The sequence below is a fragment of the Cottoperca gobio genome, chromosome 24 (genome assembly GCF_900634415.1).
Source record: "Cottoperca gobio chromosome 24, fCotGob3.1, whole genome shotgun sequence".
Taxonomy (NCBI): Eukaryota; Metazoa; Chordata; class Actinopteri; order Perciformes; family Bovichtidae; genus Cottoperca; species Cottoperca gobio.
Genome location: NC_041378.1, coordinates 17175158 through 17191856, shown reverse-complemented (window position 1 = coordinate 17191856; position 16699 = coordinate 17175158). Strand labels below are relative to the sequence as shown.

General features: G+C 41.3%; 1 protein-coding gene across 1 annotated transcript in view; it reads left to right on the top strand.

Annotated features, from left to right (window-relative positions):
- snap25a (synaptosome associated protein 25a) overlaps positions 1-15263 on the top strand; it is a 47426-nt gene extending 32163 nt beyond the window's left edge. The window contains exons 5-8 of the mRNA XM_029462938.1: positions 2218-2335; positions 11145-11264; positions 13126-13270; positions 13654-15263. Of these exons, the coding sequence (XP_029318798.1) occupies positions 2218-2335; positions 11145-11264; positions 13126-13270; positions 13654-13722 (452 nt within the window). The 3' untranslated portion in view covers positions 13723-15263. The remainder of the gene's footprint in view (positions 1-2217; positions 2336-11144; positions 11265-13125; positions 13271-13653) is intronic.
- Positions 15264-16699: the final 1436 nt, after the last annotated feature.

Genomic DNA, 16699 nt, shown 5'->3' with positions numbered 1-16699 from the left:
TGCACCAACACGCCTGTTCACCCGGGCAGATAAAAGCTTGATCCCTCCTCTGACTATCCATTCATCCCCTCACCACTAGTGTCAACACTATTCTGCACCTGCAGGGTCACCACTCCAAAACCAATTGCAACAGCTGACTGGACACGCAAGAGGCTGTAACCCTGAGCTCACCTCTGACCCTGCGTTATTGACCATGTGCAGTGAGAAGAGCCTGTAGATCTAGGGCATTTGATACTTGAGACAGTCATAATAGATAATAATAGTAATAATAGGTTTGCTAAAATGAAATCAAGTATAAAACTTTTAGCCACTCACCGTTTTTTTGGCAACACTCTATAATGAGTGCGACATGCTCAATGTCATTACCCCACTTTACTCTAAAAAGCACTGACTTAACATAGATCCTTTCTTGGTTGAATATATTTACATAAATGCATGCCAACCGGGGATTTTACAAATCTGAAAAAGTCAATGAACTACTTTTCGAATCAGCTCCATATTTAACTGTGCCTCACACTTTCACACTCTGCTTGCACCGTAGTTCCTTTAATCACAATCACGATGGAAGAGTCTTTGTGCTGTGGAACAGTCACCAGCGCACCATCCACTACATCAGCATGACAAAGGCCCTGACAGCCATGAACCAGAATCTAATCATACTTGAAATCCTTTCAGTTATCTTGAACATTTGCAAAGGCAGACAAGGCAACACAGGCATTTCTCAGCTAAATAAGCCAGTTGTATTCTGTTCATTGTGGCATTAAAATGTAACAAAGTAATTCACCAAAACTGGTATTAGAAGGAATTTTAAGTAGCCTCTTATAAGGTCTTAAAAAAATAAAAAGGTATCCCCAGCCTATAAAAGACATTTAAGTTTCAACACGATTTGAATGATTGCTGATGATGATGCTATGGCTTGGTCAGACCAAATAACATATAGCACTCATTTATATTGTTTCAATATTAGCTAACAATGTCACATTACATAAAGTGGAGAAAATCTGTCAGTACTGAGATGCCACTACATTTAACAGCTCTCAAGTGAGATTTCTTTGCTTTAGTCTGATGTAATTATAAAATATTTACTGTGAACAGAAAGCAATTTCTTGTTCTCTTGCTTTCTGACTGAACCAGGAACAATTAAGGGAATAGTTAGGGAAATCTGTATATATTGCTCTCCTGTATAAAGTTAGTTGAGATAGTTGAGAAGATTGATGCCACTCTCATATCTGTACACCAAATATAAAGCTACAGCCAGGAGACGGTTAGCTTAGCTTTGCATAACAACTGATAGCATGGGAGAACAGATAGCCTGACTCGGTCCAAAGGTAACAACATTTCCATGCAAATACCTTTAAAGTGAAAAGGACAAGCTGTGGTTTTAATGGAGTTGTGTACAGTATATCTTTCCCCCGAATCCAAGCCAATTGTTTTACCTTTTGACAGAGCAAGGCTTGTGTTAGCTGCTTCTTCTTTTCCATCAGTCTTTATGCTAAGCTAATCTAACCAGCAGCTTGCTCTAGCTTCATATTTAGCTGACAGACATGAGAGTTGTATCAATCTTTTAATCTAACACACTCTTAAAAGCGACAAAGTTTGCTTCCAAAATTGCGATGGAATGGTATCCATATGTCATGATTTGATTTTTTTGTGCTTTTTATACAATTCTCTGGCCCCAAAATTCCGTAAAATTCCGTAATTTATCCCACCAAATCAGTGCACTCAATAGGAACTGAGATCAGTCTCAATCTCTTACCCAGACACATGCACATACAGACCAGAGTAACACATGACTCAGTTACTGTTCATCATAACTCATATTTCTGTCAATCAGTCAATGAAATTCATTCCACTACTGTCATCCCTTTGTCCTGACCAGAGCAACTCGATCGTGTTGAAGATGGCATGAACCATATCAACCAAGACATGAAGGAAGCCGAGAAAAATTTAAAAGATTTAGGGAAATGCTGTGGGCTTTTCATATGTCCGTGTAACAAGTAGGTACTGACAATGTGCCCCAACGGTTCTTTACATATGTGGTGGCGTCCAGTTTTTCCTCTTTTCTTTTTTTTTTACTTTCTTTCGTCACAGTGAGTGTCTGAAGTTGTTGTCTTCTCTCCTTTGTCTTCTCTTTATCTATCTCTTCCTCACCTCTTCCTCCCTCTCTCTCTTCTCGTGCTTCGTTCTGTGGGGGATAAATGACTTGTGTTTAATCAGAGCAACTGGAGCGCATCGAGGAGGGAATGGACCAAATCAATAAGGACATGAAGGATGCAGAAAAGAATTTGAACGATCTAGGGAAATTCTGTGGTCTTTGCTCCTGTCCATGTAACAAGTAGGTGCTGCTTGCCTGCCTGCCTGCCTGCCATTCAAAGATAAGAATAAATATCTAAGAGATCAAAATATAATCGAGGTAGAAGTGACATCACGATGGCTATCAGCCAATAGTCCGCTCTGCTCCATCTCCAAATGCAAACTCTGACTCCGTCCATTTCACATCCATATGAGGTGGACACTGGATGCCATGATGTGCTTTCAAATACTTTCTCTCCCATACATACAAACAATACACACAATACATTTAAAGTCTAACTGAAATTTTAATTATCCTCACTTCTTGTGTAAGGAAAAACCAGGAAACAAACTCTTGTGTATTTTGTACCATTAGTGACGTCCCTTTACAACATTCTACATTTGTAAGGACACGTCATGCTTTTAAGTTTGAATTCCGCTTGCAAAGTGAAAGCTAGCAAGCCAGGGCATAGCTCATTAATGTTAGTTGATTCCCACTAGACGCTCATCTTTGTTCACCTGCTGGGTCATCAGCAGCTCGTACACGCTCAGTGATGTCTCCGTCTAGCATTATAGAAAGGAGACGGTCTAGTTAATGCTAGCTGGCTCTTCGTTATGGGTCCAAATGTGACAAATGACCAGTCTGCCAGAACTCACATCAATGGGTAGTGCTTTAATCTCAGCACTCTCAGTTATCTAAATCACAACACAGAGTAATTTAGGGCGTGCTCAAATCACAGTGGTTACTAAGCAAAGGCTCCACTATTGAACCAACTAAATTAACATTGTCAGTTGGAACTATTCATGCTTCCTGGAGAAGACTAATGTATGGGGCGCTGCAGAACAATAAACAAAACCATTTTTACAAGACAACAACAACCAACAGCAAGCATATCTACAGGGATTTCTGAGCAAAGATTAATTGAAATTTCAGTTCGACTTTAATTCAGACAACATGCAGACACATACTGTAGACAATAGTGGGCACATGCAGTGACCTTGGTTTATTGTGCGATATCTCCCCTATATTGGCCTCCAGACAGACAGTTACCCAGAATGCATAGCTCCAAGACTTGCAAGCATCCCATAGTCCATCAGTCTGAGCCAACGCTACATGATTGGCCTCTGAGAAGTAGCACCTATACTTCCAAATTTCAAATTGTGTCATCAATGATGGAAGTACCCCAACATACTTCCTTGCTACACAGTCGAACTAGACACGTGCAGATAGACTGGGTGAGACCCAAATCCTATACAACCGACCCCAAAAATGTCCAGTCCTCCAAATAAGCTGTTCTCCACTCAGCCAAGGCCAAGGTTCATCAATAAGTGCCTCTCTTAACACCCTTCTGCCAAGGGCCCTTCTCCAAGTGCCCTATTCTCTAAGCTTCCACTTCCAACAAACACATTTATAATGGAAAGCATCTACATGCAGGTGTAGCCATTGTAGAAGTCCCACTACTGATTCCTCCTGAAGAGGAATTGTTTTTTGTTGTTGTATTCATTCAAAGTGATGAAGAGAGGACTTCTAAAATGATGTCACTGTAGCTGTTGGCCATCCCAACTATAAAATCATTAAGATTCAACCAAAAGAGCAGGGCTGGGGCTACCGAAGCATCTTGGCACTCAGATCATTTTATGTGTTTACTCCAGCTGGATATTCAGTGATCTTGGTCCCAAAATGCATTTGGTTAGCCTGGTCCAGGACTGTTTGACACTTCTCCTCATCTGCATGATCTCTACCACCACCACCACACCGCTCTAACATCCAGTAGATCCTCACCTCTTTGCAGGCAACAAGACTTGTTTTTGTTTCCCTCTGAGCATCCCCCTCCCCCACCACCATTTTTGAACAACCAAGTGCCAATGATATGGAATGACTGCTGAGCATGACCCTTTGAATGCTCATGCATGCATGACAATGCAACTCATAACAGCAATGCTACACATGATTATGTTAAGATCATGACGCTGATATTAACAATGAAGGTGATGTTGATGGTACACTTTTTCTATGTTTAATCTACCTGGGGGCCTAAACACCAGATACGTAGAATTGATTAATTTGTCTTATTTTGTCAAAATCTCTGGGAAGAATACATGAGGAGAAAACCTAGTCAGCTTAAAACCACACTTTGATTTTGTATATATTATATGTACAATTATAAAATTATAACAATTAACAATTATAATGGGCAACATTTAATTTGCACCTGAAACAATTATTGTATATTTCACTAAGGATGATTACAGCCGTAAGTTTGTGATTTTATAGATCCAAATCAAGTGCACACAAAGAGACAAAAAATATGTTAATTGAAGTCCTTCTTGCATAAGAAAAGAAGGAAAAGGAGGAAGAATGTTTTAGTTTTTTGTCTTTTTAAAGCAGTAGATAAGAGCAATGCTTCAGTGCATGACACAATTGTGGAATGCTAGAAAGTAGGACGTGAACACATCACAAGAAGACAAAAAGGACAGTATGACACATTCAAATCAAAGGAGAATAACAGGAGTTCCTGGGAGTTGGAAACTGGGTTAGGACACATGCGCAGTGAGATGTTTTCAGGGATGCAGTCATGTTTGATGTGTAAATGGGTACATCTTGCTACTGCTCATATTTTTACATGGCTCTGTGTGACGATCCAGCCCACTGCTGCCTTGTTTTACCCCTCTGGTTCTGCTGCAGTTTCTCTGCAGTTTCACCTCTCCTGCAGAGTGCTGTCTTCATCCAGGCTTTATCCTGTTCAACATTACTGTTTGCTAAGCTCCCTCTCGCAGGGGGAACTCGCTCACATGTAGGTCAGCCATATCAGAGAGTGGCATGAAAGCCTGCTGGGAAGTTGAGTCAAACTGAATGCACAGACATATTTTTGTAGGATTTCTTTCACTACTCAGAAAGTGAGACTTATTTCCATCGTACGTGTTAGGATATACTTTTTAATCACTTCAGCATGCTGGCTGTCTATCGGAATTAGCTGACTTGGTTTTCTGGTACTTAATGCCTTTGGAATCTGTCTTTCTGCCACTATTATTGAATTTTGATTGGTAGATAGCTCAACTTGCAGGTCACTCAGGGAATGAATTAGATAGAATGATTTTGGTTTTACTACAGGATCCGCAATTCCTCATGTGATCTAATCAGATCATTTCAGTTAGAGAAGTGCATTATACCCATTATGAGACTGTAGGGAAGTAAATTGCAATGGGGACCAAACTGGATATCAAATGAGACGAAATTGTTGTGAGAGGAGAGGGGAGGAGAGAGATGAGAGGAGAGGAGAGAGAGGAGAGGGGAGATGAGAGAGGAGGGAGAGAAGAGAGAGGAGATGAGAAGGGAGGAGAGAGAGGAGGGAGAGGAGAGAGAGGGGATGGGAGAGGAGAGGAGAGAGAGGGGAGGAGAGAGAGAGAGGAGGAGAGAGGAGGGGAGGAGAGAGGAGAGGAGAGGAGGGGAGGAGAGATAGGAGAGGAGAGAGAGCGGAGAGAACAGGACAGGAGAGGGGAGGGGGGAGGAGAGGAGAGAGCGGAGGAGAGGAGAGGAGAGGAGGGGAGGGAAGGGGAGGGGAGGAGAGATAGGAGAGGAGGGAAGAGAGAGAGGGGAGGAGAGGAGGGAGAGGAGCGATAGGAGAGGAAAGAGAGGGGAGGAGAGGAGGGGAGGAGAGGAGGGGAGGAGAGGAGAGGAGGGGAGGAGATAGGAGAGGAGGGGAGGAGAGAGAGGAGAGGAGCGATAGGAGAGGAGAGGAGAGAGAGGAGAGGAGAGGAGGGGAGGAGAGGGGAGGGGAGAAAGAGGGGATGAGAGATAGGAGAGGAGAGAGAGGAGAGAGGAGAGGGGAGAGAGAGGAGCGAGAGGAGAGGAGAGGAGAGATAGGAAGGAGAGGAGAGAGAGGAAATGATAGGAGAGGGGAGGGGAGAGGAGAGGAGAGGAGAGGAGAGGAGAGGAGAGGAGAGGAGAGGAGAGGAGAGGAGGGGAGGAGAGAGGAGAGGAGAGGGGGAGAGGAGAGGAGAAGGAAAAGTAGGTACAGTATTAAGGATCAAAGGGAAGAGAACCAACAAAAACTGAAAAGAAGTATGTACAAAAAGAAAGGACTCAGACAAGGGTAGCATGTGTGTCAGCGGGGACAGGGAGCTAAACGAAGCCTCAGTCCATTTCTATTAATAAAAACAGTGTAGGAGGCTGAACCATCACCATTCCTGTACAGCAAGAATACATCCACACAGCACTGTATTGTTATACAAAACTCAGCAACTGATGCTAATACAAGCAAAGAAATTACAGAATATGTGTTGAATGGATGATGAAGAAATCTGTATAGATAAGAGATTCATTTAAGGTGGCCAGATTTCTGAAATGTAAACCGAGGACATTTCCAGTTTGGTGGTGTATATATCATTAAAGGTTCAATGTGTATGATATGGCATATTAAAACATTAAAGCAATAAACTAACATTATCAAGATAATATGAAGAGGCAACAGTGTTGACGTTTTGTCAAAGACGTCTATGTGTAGCAGAGATATTTACTGAAATGAGCTAACTGACAGTTCCAGCCCGTCCTGTCTAGGAGGCGATAGTGAGTAGATGTAGCTCCAATCTGCCCTCAGACCAGAGGGAGAAGAAGTGCAGTTGCCTGACTCGGGCAGACTCAGGACTTGTCAACATTACATCCATGATCCCTGCACGTTTGATAGTTTGTTTTGATTAAATCCAAAGTGGCAGAAATGAGAAAACGACTCGAACCCTCGCCTTGTCCTCACTGTCCGGTGAGACACGGTGGCTGGGATACAGACAGATCTTCCGTTAGCAGTTAGCACTGATTTAGCCGACTCCCCACCGGATCGTCAAACTTTCTGTTGCTGCTGTTACACAGGTTAGACCCAGCACTCCATCAGGACCGCTGTGACTCCCGGTGGGCATATCAGAGCCGCCGGAGCAGCTGCTTGCTTCCCTCCGGGGAAGCAGATCTTTGTCAGCGCGGAGAACGAAACAAAGACACAAGTAGTTACCTTGTCTCTGCCGCCCAGACCCAGGCCAACATACAAACTATCAAAACGTAACGTTACACAGACCGCACAGACCCAGTGCCTCAGTAAACACACAGACATCTGAGCCCCATGTGAAGATTATAAGATATCAGAGACATTTAGACCGGCTCTGACAGACAGACAGTACACACAGTAAATGATGAACACTAGAAGAAAGACATGTAGCTGTAGAATACAATACACAACATGAAGAATACAGTACAATACTAAATATGACAAACCAGTACAACTAAAATACAAAAAGGTTAACATCCCCCTGTACATTAGTTGCCCACTGCTCCTAGTAGTAGACTCCTGGTACTGGGATGGGTTAAAAGCAGAGAACACATTTCACTGTGTGGGCTGTGTGCTCTGCATGTGTGACCATTACAAAGAGGGTTTCATCCCTCCGATTCTAATTCTAATACTCCAGTTGTTTTTTTTAATAACTGATGTATTTGATGATTGATACATTTAGATTGTATGGACCCAGTGGTAGAGGTGAAATACTTCTCCTATTTCTCTGGAGCTGGTGGCTCAAAATTACACATTGCACCTTAAAATTCTGGTCTCATGAATTTTGACCATGATAACTGTTATAACTGTGCAGGCCGACTGATACAATTGGTTAATAACTAAGTAACTTTGTGAACTTATTAAGGATAACATTTAGCTCATTCTGGGGCATTCAATGATTTTCCATTGTTCCGATTATATAAACAAACATTTTACTGTCCGATCTGAACAGCCATCTAGTGTCCTGGTAGTTTGTGTAGAATAAGCAGAAGAGAAATGAGAAAAATTAAGAATTATTTTTATAAAAAGGAGACAGTAGTAGGCCTATATGGGAAATACTTAACAAAATAATAGATTACAAATAGGATGACGATAAACTTGGTAACTACATAATATACTTATACCAACCTAATCTGTATATTTCTCAGAATAATGTCTTTTCTTCTGCATGGCTCTGCTTAAAAGATGTGTGTGATGATGCTGTGGGTTCACTTTCTAGCTTCTTGCCAAGTTTTCCACAGCAGTTTTCTCTAAATCTAGCATGAGCAAGTAGTTGGTAGTAGAAGAAGAGTAGTAGAAGAATAGTGATAGGAAAACTACCAAGAGCAGCCCCTTCTGTTGGCCAAAACAAGCACAACACGACCAAGATGTCACCTGGCAGGCTCTGCTGCCCGGTCTTTCTCCACACGTAAAATAGACGGAATCGGAGTTTCAAGCTTCCGGTGGAATCGCAAGGCATGCTGGTGTGGCAAGCCTAGAAAAGTGAGCACTAACTCTACGAGGGCCACCATATTGGATTTCTTCTCTACGTGTTTACATTGTATTTAGCTTATTCTTCAAGCGTGTTTACATTGTATTTGGCTAGTTTTTAGTGTGTAATCATCGCTCTTCTAGTTATGGGATTTGGACACCGAAATTGTGTGGTGAAAGGATATTCAAACAGTGGGAAAAAGCTAAATAAATGGGCAGAATCTCATTGTGAGCTTCACGATTGCAAAAATTGCGACTGCGAGCCCCCGCTCGAACTATTTCCATTTCCAACAGCACTAACGAACAATGATAGAAGGCTAGCATGGACCAACAAATGAATTCCCTGATCCTGAACTCGACCTGGGGTATGTAGTCTATCTACTTGATTTATATATTGACAAATGTACTTTTTATATATTGAGTTTTATAATAATTAACAAACACAAGTTAGGTATATATTTAGAATAGCTTACCCTGCAACACAACTGCAATAAGCACTTATGATATCGACAGTTTTCTTGACTGCGCAGATCCATGCCGAATGTGGCATATGGGAAATTTTCATTGAATGAGTAAATTTTTCTTTCAAAAAGCAATACTCAGAATCTGCGAGAGGATTAAAAGATATTTGTTTCAACCAGCCAGAGTCAAACAGTCTAAATGCTTTGCCTTCTTTGTATTCGTTCAAAGTTCATTTATGAAACTCGACATCGTTCCCTGGGTGGTCAGACATTAAAAATAATGTTATATCGCTGAGGTATATCGGCGGCCAAGAAGTCATGCTGTTGTTTTCATTGACCTAGCCATCCTGCAATGTCAAGGGATCAGGCACTGAATCGCCACTCGGCATAACCAAAAGCTTAGTCTTTTCTTTTTCTGTGATTGAAAGTCTTTCGTTAGCTGTTGGTTGCTCCTCAATGCCCATCTCTGATGCAGCAAACACCCTGGCAATAAGCTCGAGTTTTGTTCCTGAAACCTTTAAATTCTGCTTGCGGCAAAATACTTTTAAAGCTTTGACTTTCCACATCTGAACCTCATCATAAGAAAGGAGTTCAGAACTCATTGTAGAGCAGTAGGTTTGTTTACAACACGCTTGAAGAATAAGCTAAATATAATGTAAACACGTAGAGAAGAAATCCAATATGGCGGCCCTTGTAGAGTTGGTGCTCCCTTTTCTAGGCTTACCACACCAGCATGCATTGCGAAGCCCGAAACTCCGATTCCGTCTATATGATTTCACTTTCCGGGTTGCTTTTAACTCACAATTTATAACAGGGACATTTTCTCGGTGGACAAGGACATCTGGTCACCCTATATTACTTTTTCAGGAATATCAGTGTTAAACTGCTTGAGTGGTGAAAAATGTTTGGCTGTCCTGCCATTAAAAGTGGCAAAACATTCTGGAGATAAACATATGATAAAACCATAAAATAAAAAATAATAAATGAACCTCTTTCTGCTACCTTCCCTTCTATCCCGACTCTTTTGTGCCAAAACAGACGCTGAAGCGATGTGACGTTTGACAGGCAGAGTGAGGTGACATTTACAAAGCCATGCAGCCGAGCTGTGGTTGCATATCGTGTTAGCACAGCTGTATTTGTGATACACGTTCTTGAGACAGAAGCAGATACAGATGAATCCATGGGTGTTAGTGTCATCCTTATCACACTCTTCACTCCTCTGCCTCACTGCTACCTGACATCCAACTCGGAACCTGGAAGAAAAGCAGTGACCTTTAAAATAAGACAAAGTGAAGGGTGGGGGTGTTAGAGTTCTGTTTAGGAATAGTTGACCATGGTGTTATTCTCTGTTGACTTCCTCCAGTTTCTTGTTTTGTTTTGTTTTGTTTTGTTTCCTTTTGTCGTTTGGCAGTTTGTTCTACGCATTAATCGTCGTCCCTCCTAACTTCGTGACAGTCCTGTACACTCTGTGTTGTGTGTCTGCCAACAGCTCGTCTCTTCTCTGTTTTCTGTCACACTGGTACATGTAACTGTGGGGTAGGGAGGGGGGTTTATCATTGCAATAACACAGAAGTGCCAGTGGGATGGTTTAAATTTTAAATAAAAAGGGAAATGGAGGGGGTCACCCAACATGTGGAAGCTAGTCAAATGCATGCTTAGATTATACAGACATATGTGACTTGTGCCTGATTCTGAACAGTATGTTATACAGTACAATAAACAAGATATAACAGTGGACACATGACTATTGTGTAACAACAGAATGAACCTGTACCTAAACCCAATCTACAAACCAGTCCGTGCCTGCTATGCTTTGCTTGACCTAGTCTAGTCCCCACCATATATTTATGTTAGATGCATGAAACCAAATAACACCTCTGTGTCAGCTGATCACACTACATACTGATATATATATATATATATATATATATATATATATATATATATATATATATATATATATGTTGTTGCAGTACCTCAAATCCAAGGCTCTCTTTGTAGATTTGACTAATGGGAAGCCAGCCTGGTTGAGGTAAATTATGAATCGTTGGGTCAAATTGTTGAGTAACTGTCCCTCCTCGTCCTCCCCTTCACTGTCGGCGGCCAGGATGAAGGGCGGAGCCAGCAAGGCCTGGGGGAAAAACCAAGATGGGGTGGTGGCCAGTCAGCCCGCCCGCGTGGTGGACGAGCGCGAACAGATGGCCATCAGTGGAGGCTTCATCCGCAGGTAAGAAGGGAGCTTCAGGTTTACGAATCGAAACATCTAAAATGGACATGAAGTGGGGATTTAAAAGTATGGACTGAAAGATATGTGTATATGCATATCGAAGGAATACGAGTGCCTGTGTGGAGGTGGTGCAGACATTTTGGGTTCTAAAATAACCAGGAAGGGACCCAAGCGAAGGAGAAAGACGCAAGCCAGGAGACCGTTAGCTTAGCTTTGGCATAAAGACTGGAAACAGGAGGAAACAATCTGTATACTGCTAAAGATCATTTAAATGAACAAGTCATACAGCAACTCGTTTGTTTAATCTATAAAAAAAAACCTATAAAGTGTGAAAATGAAAAAGTCACTGCTGCCTATAGGTAGTGTGCAAACACGTGACAAAACTGTGTGACGTATGCGTGCGACGCCATTTTGGATGAAAAACAAATCAACAATGGTGTCTAAAGCGAACAACTACAACAATACAACTCTGACTTCTTCAAAGTTTTTGACCCTCTGGAGTCCTCTGCAAAGTCAAGATTCAGAGAAAAAGTCAAAATTTTCAAATTGTCAAAGTTTGGGATTTGAAAATATGAATTTTAATCAGAAAGCTTGCGCTGCACATTACAATAGTGGGGTTTGAACTCACGTAGACACTAGACGAAGCCGAGTTTAAGTAGAAATGAGGAGAGGCAGAGAGGAGGTCAAGAGAGAGCCTGGTTGTGTTTTGAAATGGGGGAGCAAACTTAACTTAACACTTAAAATGTTTTTCCTGCATATCTACACCACCTAACCTCTTGGAATAACCCTCCACTACATCCCAAATTATAAAATGAACAGGGCTAATGCAAAATATTAAAAGCCAAGTTATACCTAAATGAGCCGAGTCTTTGATGCAGTTCCTTCGCGAACATTCTGTCTCCACTGCCAAATCATGTCCAATCAGCGAGCAGTGTCCGGTGGGCTGGCTGGCAGGTAGCTAAGGTTGACAAATGAGACAATCCTGCTTTTAGCTCATTTGAAGTTTGGCTGGAGTCAGTTGGTCAAGCAGCTTCATTCAACATATGCTAGCCTATTCTTTATCAATGTCAGTTGCTGAGAATAGTAAAATGATCATTGATACAGACTGCTTAAATAAAATCACCTGATGCGGGGACTGTATGGTGATAAGACAAACTATATGTTGGAGCAAAACTATAACTTTGCTCCCCCTAATAGAATAACGGGGATACATTATGACTGTTTCAGTCATAACAGACCCAGACTAGCAGCAAGCTAGGTATCCTATCAAATCAAAGTAAGAATCATTTTAAGGAAATTAATCAAACTTTAAAAATATATATAATTGATATTTTGTGTGCTTGTTGTTTGACAATCACTGGAGTTCATAGTTTACACAATTATATTTGCACACACCACTGCTAGTAATATAATATATTATACAGTAGTGTCTGTTTCAGACACAGACCCATATTGAATCTCTGTAATGTGTAAATAGATGTTTGCTTTATCTCAATCTATATCATTTTAAATAGCTAATTAGGATATAGGGCATTAACAAAACATTTAAGTATTTTGAGCATTAAGTAATTCAAACTAAAAGAGCAGAATAAGAGCAGTAAAATAGAACACAAAGTGCTGTGCACAGGATCTACTGTCCAGATGCCTGGTCTGAGGTCAGACTCTGCTCCTCAGAGACAAGAAAAGGATCAGAGGTGAAATGTGGATGAGAGCGTCACAGAGCAGCGCCTTTCCTCAACCTGGTCAACATGGCAACATGTGGTGTGTTTGACCTGGTGTTTATGCACACGTCACAGTGTTTAAATATGCACGTGTGTGTGTGTGTGTGTGTGTGTGTGTGTGTGTGTGTGTGTGTGTTTAGGGTAACAGAAGATGCCCGGGAAAATGAGATGGACGAGAACCTGGAGCAGGTGGGTGGCATCATTGGTAACCTGCGCCACATGGCCCTGGATATGGGCAATGAGATCGACACCCAGAACCGCCAGATCGACAGGATCATGGATAAGGTATGACACACGACAAGACATATATTTCATAGCATTTTTATCTTATTTCTTATAGATAATACTAAGATGTATAGATCTTTTTCAACCATACTTTACACATGCATACAATAACAAACATTTAAATATAAGAGCAGCCCAGTCCACTGGTAGCTGTTGAAGTGCACATCCCTCATTCACCTCCACCTTTTTCCCTCATCCACAACTTTTCGTGACATCAATGGTAGCTACAAAATAGAAAATCAACATCACATGTGTTGAGAATGATCGTGGTGTCTCTGAGCCAGAGTAACCCATCCACCACGACACAGTAAAAATATAATATATACCGGTACAAACAACTCACATTGTTATCTTCCTTCTTTGTCTTCTTTCCCTTCATCCAGGCTGATTCCAACAAGACCAGGATTGACGAGGCTAACCAGCGCGCCACAAAGATGCTGGGCAGTGGCTAAACGCCCTGAGCCCAGAGCGTGTTCATCCCGGTGTCTCGCGCCGCACATCAACAAGCGCTGAAATGCTTTCATCATGGTATTGACCTTCTAGGTTTGCACACATGCACATATCACCTCCCCTCCCCATTGTAAAAGTTGTTCTGTGTCGTCTGTCAAGCTTTTTCAAAATGATTGTCCTCGTAAAAAGATGATTTCTTATACTCCGTATATCATTCTTTCCAAAGGTTGTACATAGTGCTGACTTGATGGCTCTCTAGCTCACCTGTGAAGTTTTTATTCTCTTTATCAAAATATATATATATATATATATATATACATATATTATTATCTATCATAAATAATATATATATATATATATATGTATATATATGTACACAAGTACACTGCTCTGGATGACAAAGTATATAATAGGAATGCTATACAAGCTGTTTGTTTTTATTCTTTTTACTTTTCAGTATCTCAGTATTGTCTTAGTAAAACTGTGTCATTACATTTAGGCTACTGTCATGCTCCTTATTTTGATGTTGTCACGACAAAAAGGGGGAAGACTGATGGAAAAACACGAGTAATGCTTTACTAAGCGACGGTACAGATGAATAGGATTGCAAAGAGCACTTACAATCAAAAGGCAGTCGTTGGTACATTTTCCTTCATCGCAATCATACTGAGTTACTGTTTAGACAATGTGCAACTAGACTCTCTGTAGCTGTATTAGACATTGCATTCCAAGTGATGTGAATTGTGCGTTCTCTGCATGACAAATGGTAGATTTTAGTCTTATAAATAAAACCTGTCTGAAAAATATATATAAAAAATGATAACATGGCAGTAGCAAATTGACAAAATGCATGCTCAGTATTAGGACACAGTTGATCCTTCCATACTCCTGCAAGTTTGCAATAGTGCCACTCTTTTTGTCTCGATATATTTACCGACTGTGACCATCTCGTTGTAAAATAATGCAAAAGGGATCAAAAAAGTGAGATAAAGATGAAAACATATGAGGACTTGGGGTTGTATTGCAAAAACAATGACCTGTTTTCTAAATGATTATGCAGTTCAGTGATGAAGATGTTGATTATATGATGAAAGATGAGGACTGGTTGTGTACTGTAACATAGGTTTTGGATGCTCTGAAAAAAATAAACGTTTGCAATGTAAAGCAAAGACGCATATTTCTGAGAGACCTTACTTTTATAAGAAGACTGTATCTGTAAGTTTATTCTACCCGTGTCGTTTGTTATTGGTAAAAATAATGAAAATACTGAATAACAATAACTATACTCTGAAACAAAGAAATACATACAAAGGGTTTTTTTGTTGCTTCTGTACTCTAGAGCTATGCACACCAAATCGCCAAAATGTCGAGTAGTTAGAGTAAGGTGAATAAACACCTAAACCTGAATGACTCAATAGGTTAAACCGTGAGATTGATGTCCTCAACGCATGAAATAATAAAGACTCCCTCTCTGTATCCTGTCAGTGTGTGAAGTGGTGGACATTTTGTAGCTAGCTGAATTGATTAAAAGTAATAAACCCTAGTCGTACACGTGTCTTTCTTTATTGCTCTTGTGAGTCGAGAGTCTCTCTCTCTAAGGTCCAGGGTGATATTTACAGAGAAACACCACTCAGGTTATGCATTTGTGCATGTAAATCACGACTGATGTAGCAGACAGTCCACCCAAGGTCCTTTTTTCCTAACTGCTCCAAACAAGCATCATCTTTAGGCGTAAAGCAGCCTAAAATACATGATTAATACAGTGACAGTCAGCAATATATACGATTTATATAGGCTGTGTGCAGCTAGAGTATTGCTTTGGAAGAAAGAAATAACTAAGATTCCTCACACACCATGTTGTCGACAAAAACTAAGTTTATCCACAAAGAATCATGCAAAAGAAAATCTTGTTTACCAGAGATGTGCTTGGAAATAAGTCATTCAGCATGGAGAAAGCATCAAGAAATTAGTAATTGACTAAATAAATCTGAGTCGATTAAGACCAAAACAGCTCTAGATCAACAATAAACAAGAGTTAACCATAAAAAATGAAAACATGGCATGAAGATATATATACCAACACCCCCCTGTGTAACTGGCTGGATTTCGTCACAAACAGACCCCAGCATGTGCGGGTTGGAAACAGCACCTCCAGCACCATTTCTCTGAGCACCGGCTCCCCACAGGCCTGCGTTCTGAGTCCACTGCTGTTCACCCTGATGACCCACGACTATTATGCCAGGTTCAGTACGAACCACATCCTGAAGTACGCGGATGACACAACAGTGGTGGGACTCATCAGGGACAACAACGAACTGGCCTAAAGGGAGGTGAAACAACTGACAGACTGGTGTCACACCAACAACCTGATCCTGAATGTTGACAAAACAAAAGAGATTATTTTTGACTTCAGGAAAAAAACAGCACTGTCACACACCACTCCTCCTCAACAGCTCAGCAGTGAAGACTACACACAGCACAAAGTTCTTGGGGGTGCAACTCACAAATAGTCTGACCTGGTCCCTTTACACCTCAAGGTTGAAAAAAACACAGCAGCGAAAAGAGCACAGCTCCCCCCTCCCATCCTCCTCACGTTCTATAGAGGCACCATAGAGAGCATACTGACCAGTTGCATCTCTACCTGGTCTGGAAACTGCAACACCTCAGACTGGAAGTCTCTGCAGAGAGTGGTGAGGACAGCGGAGAGGATCATCGGGACGTCTCTTCCTTCCATCAGAGACACTGCAAATAAACGCTGCCTCACCAGAGCCCAGAACATTATAAAAGACCCCACTCACCCCCACCATGGCGTGTTCTCCCTGCTGCCCTCTGGCAAGAGGTTCCGCAGCATAAGGAGCAGAACAACCAGATTCTGCAACAGTTTCTTTCCCCAATCCATCAGACTGTTGAACCAAAAATAACTTTTTTTCCTGAGCAATGTGATGTGAACTCCACTCTTAAAACTCTTAAATGTATATA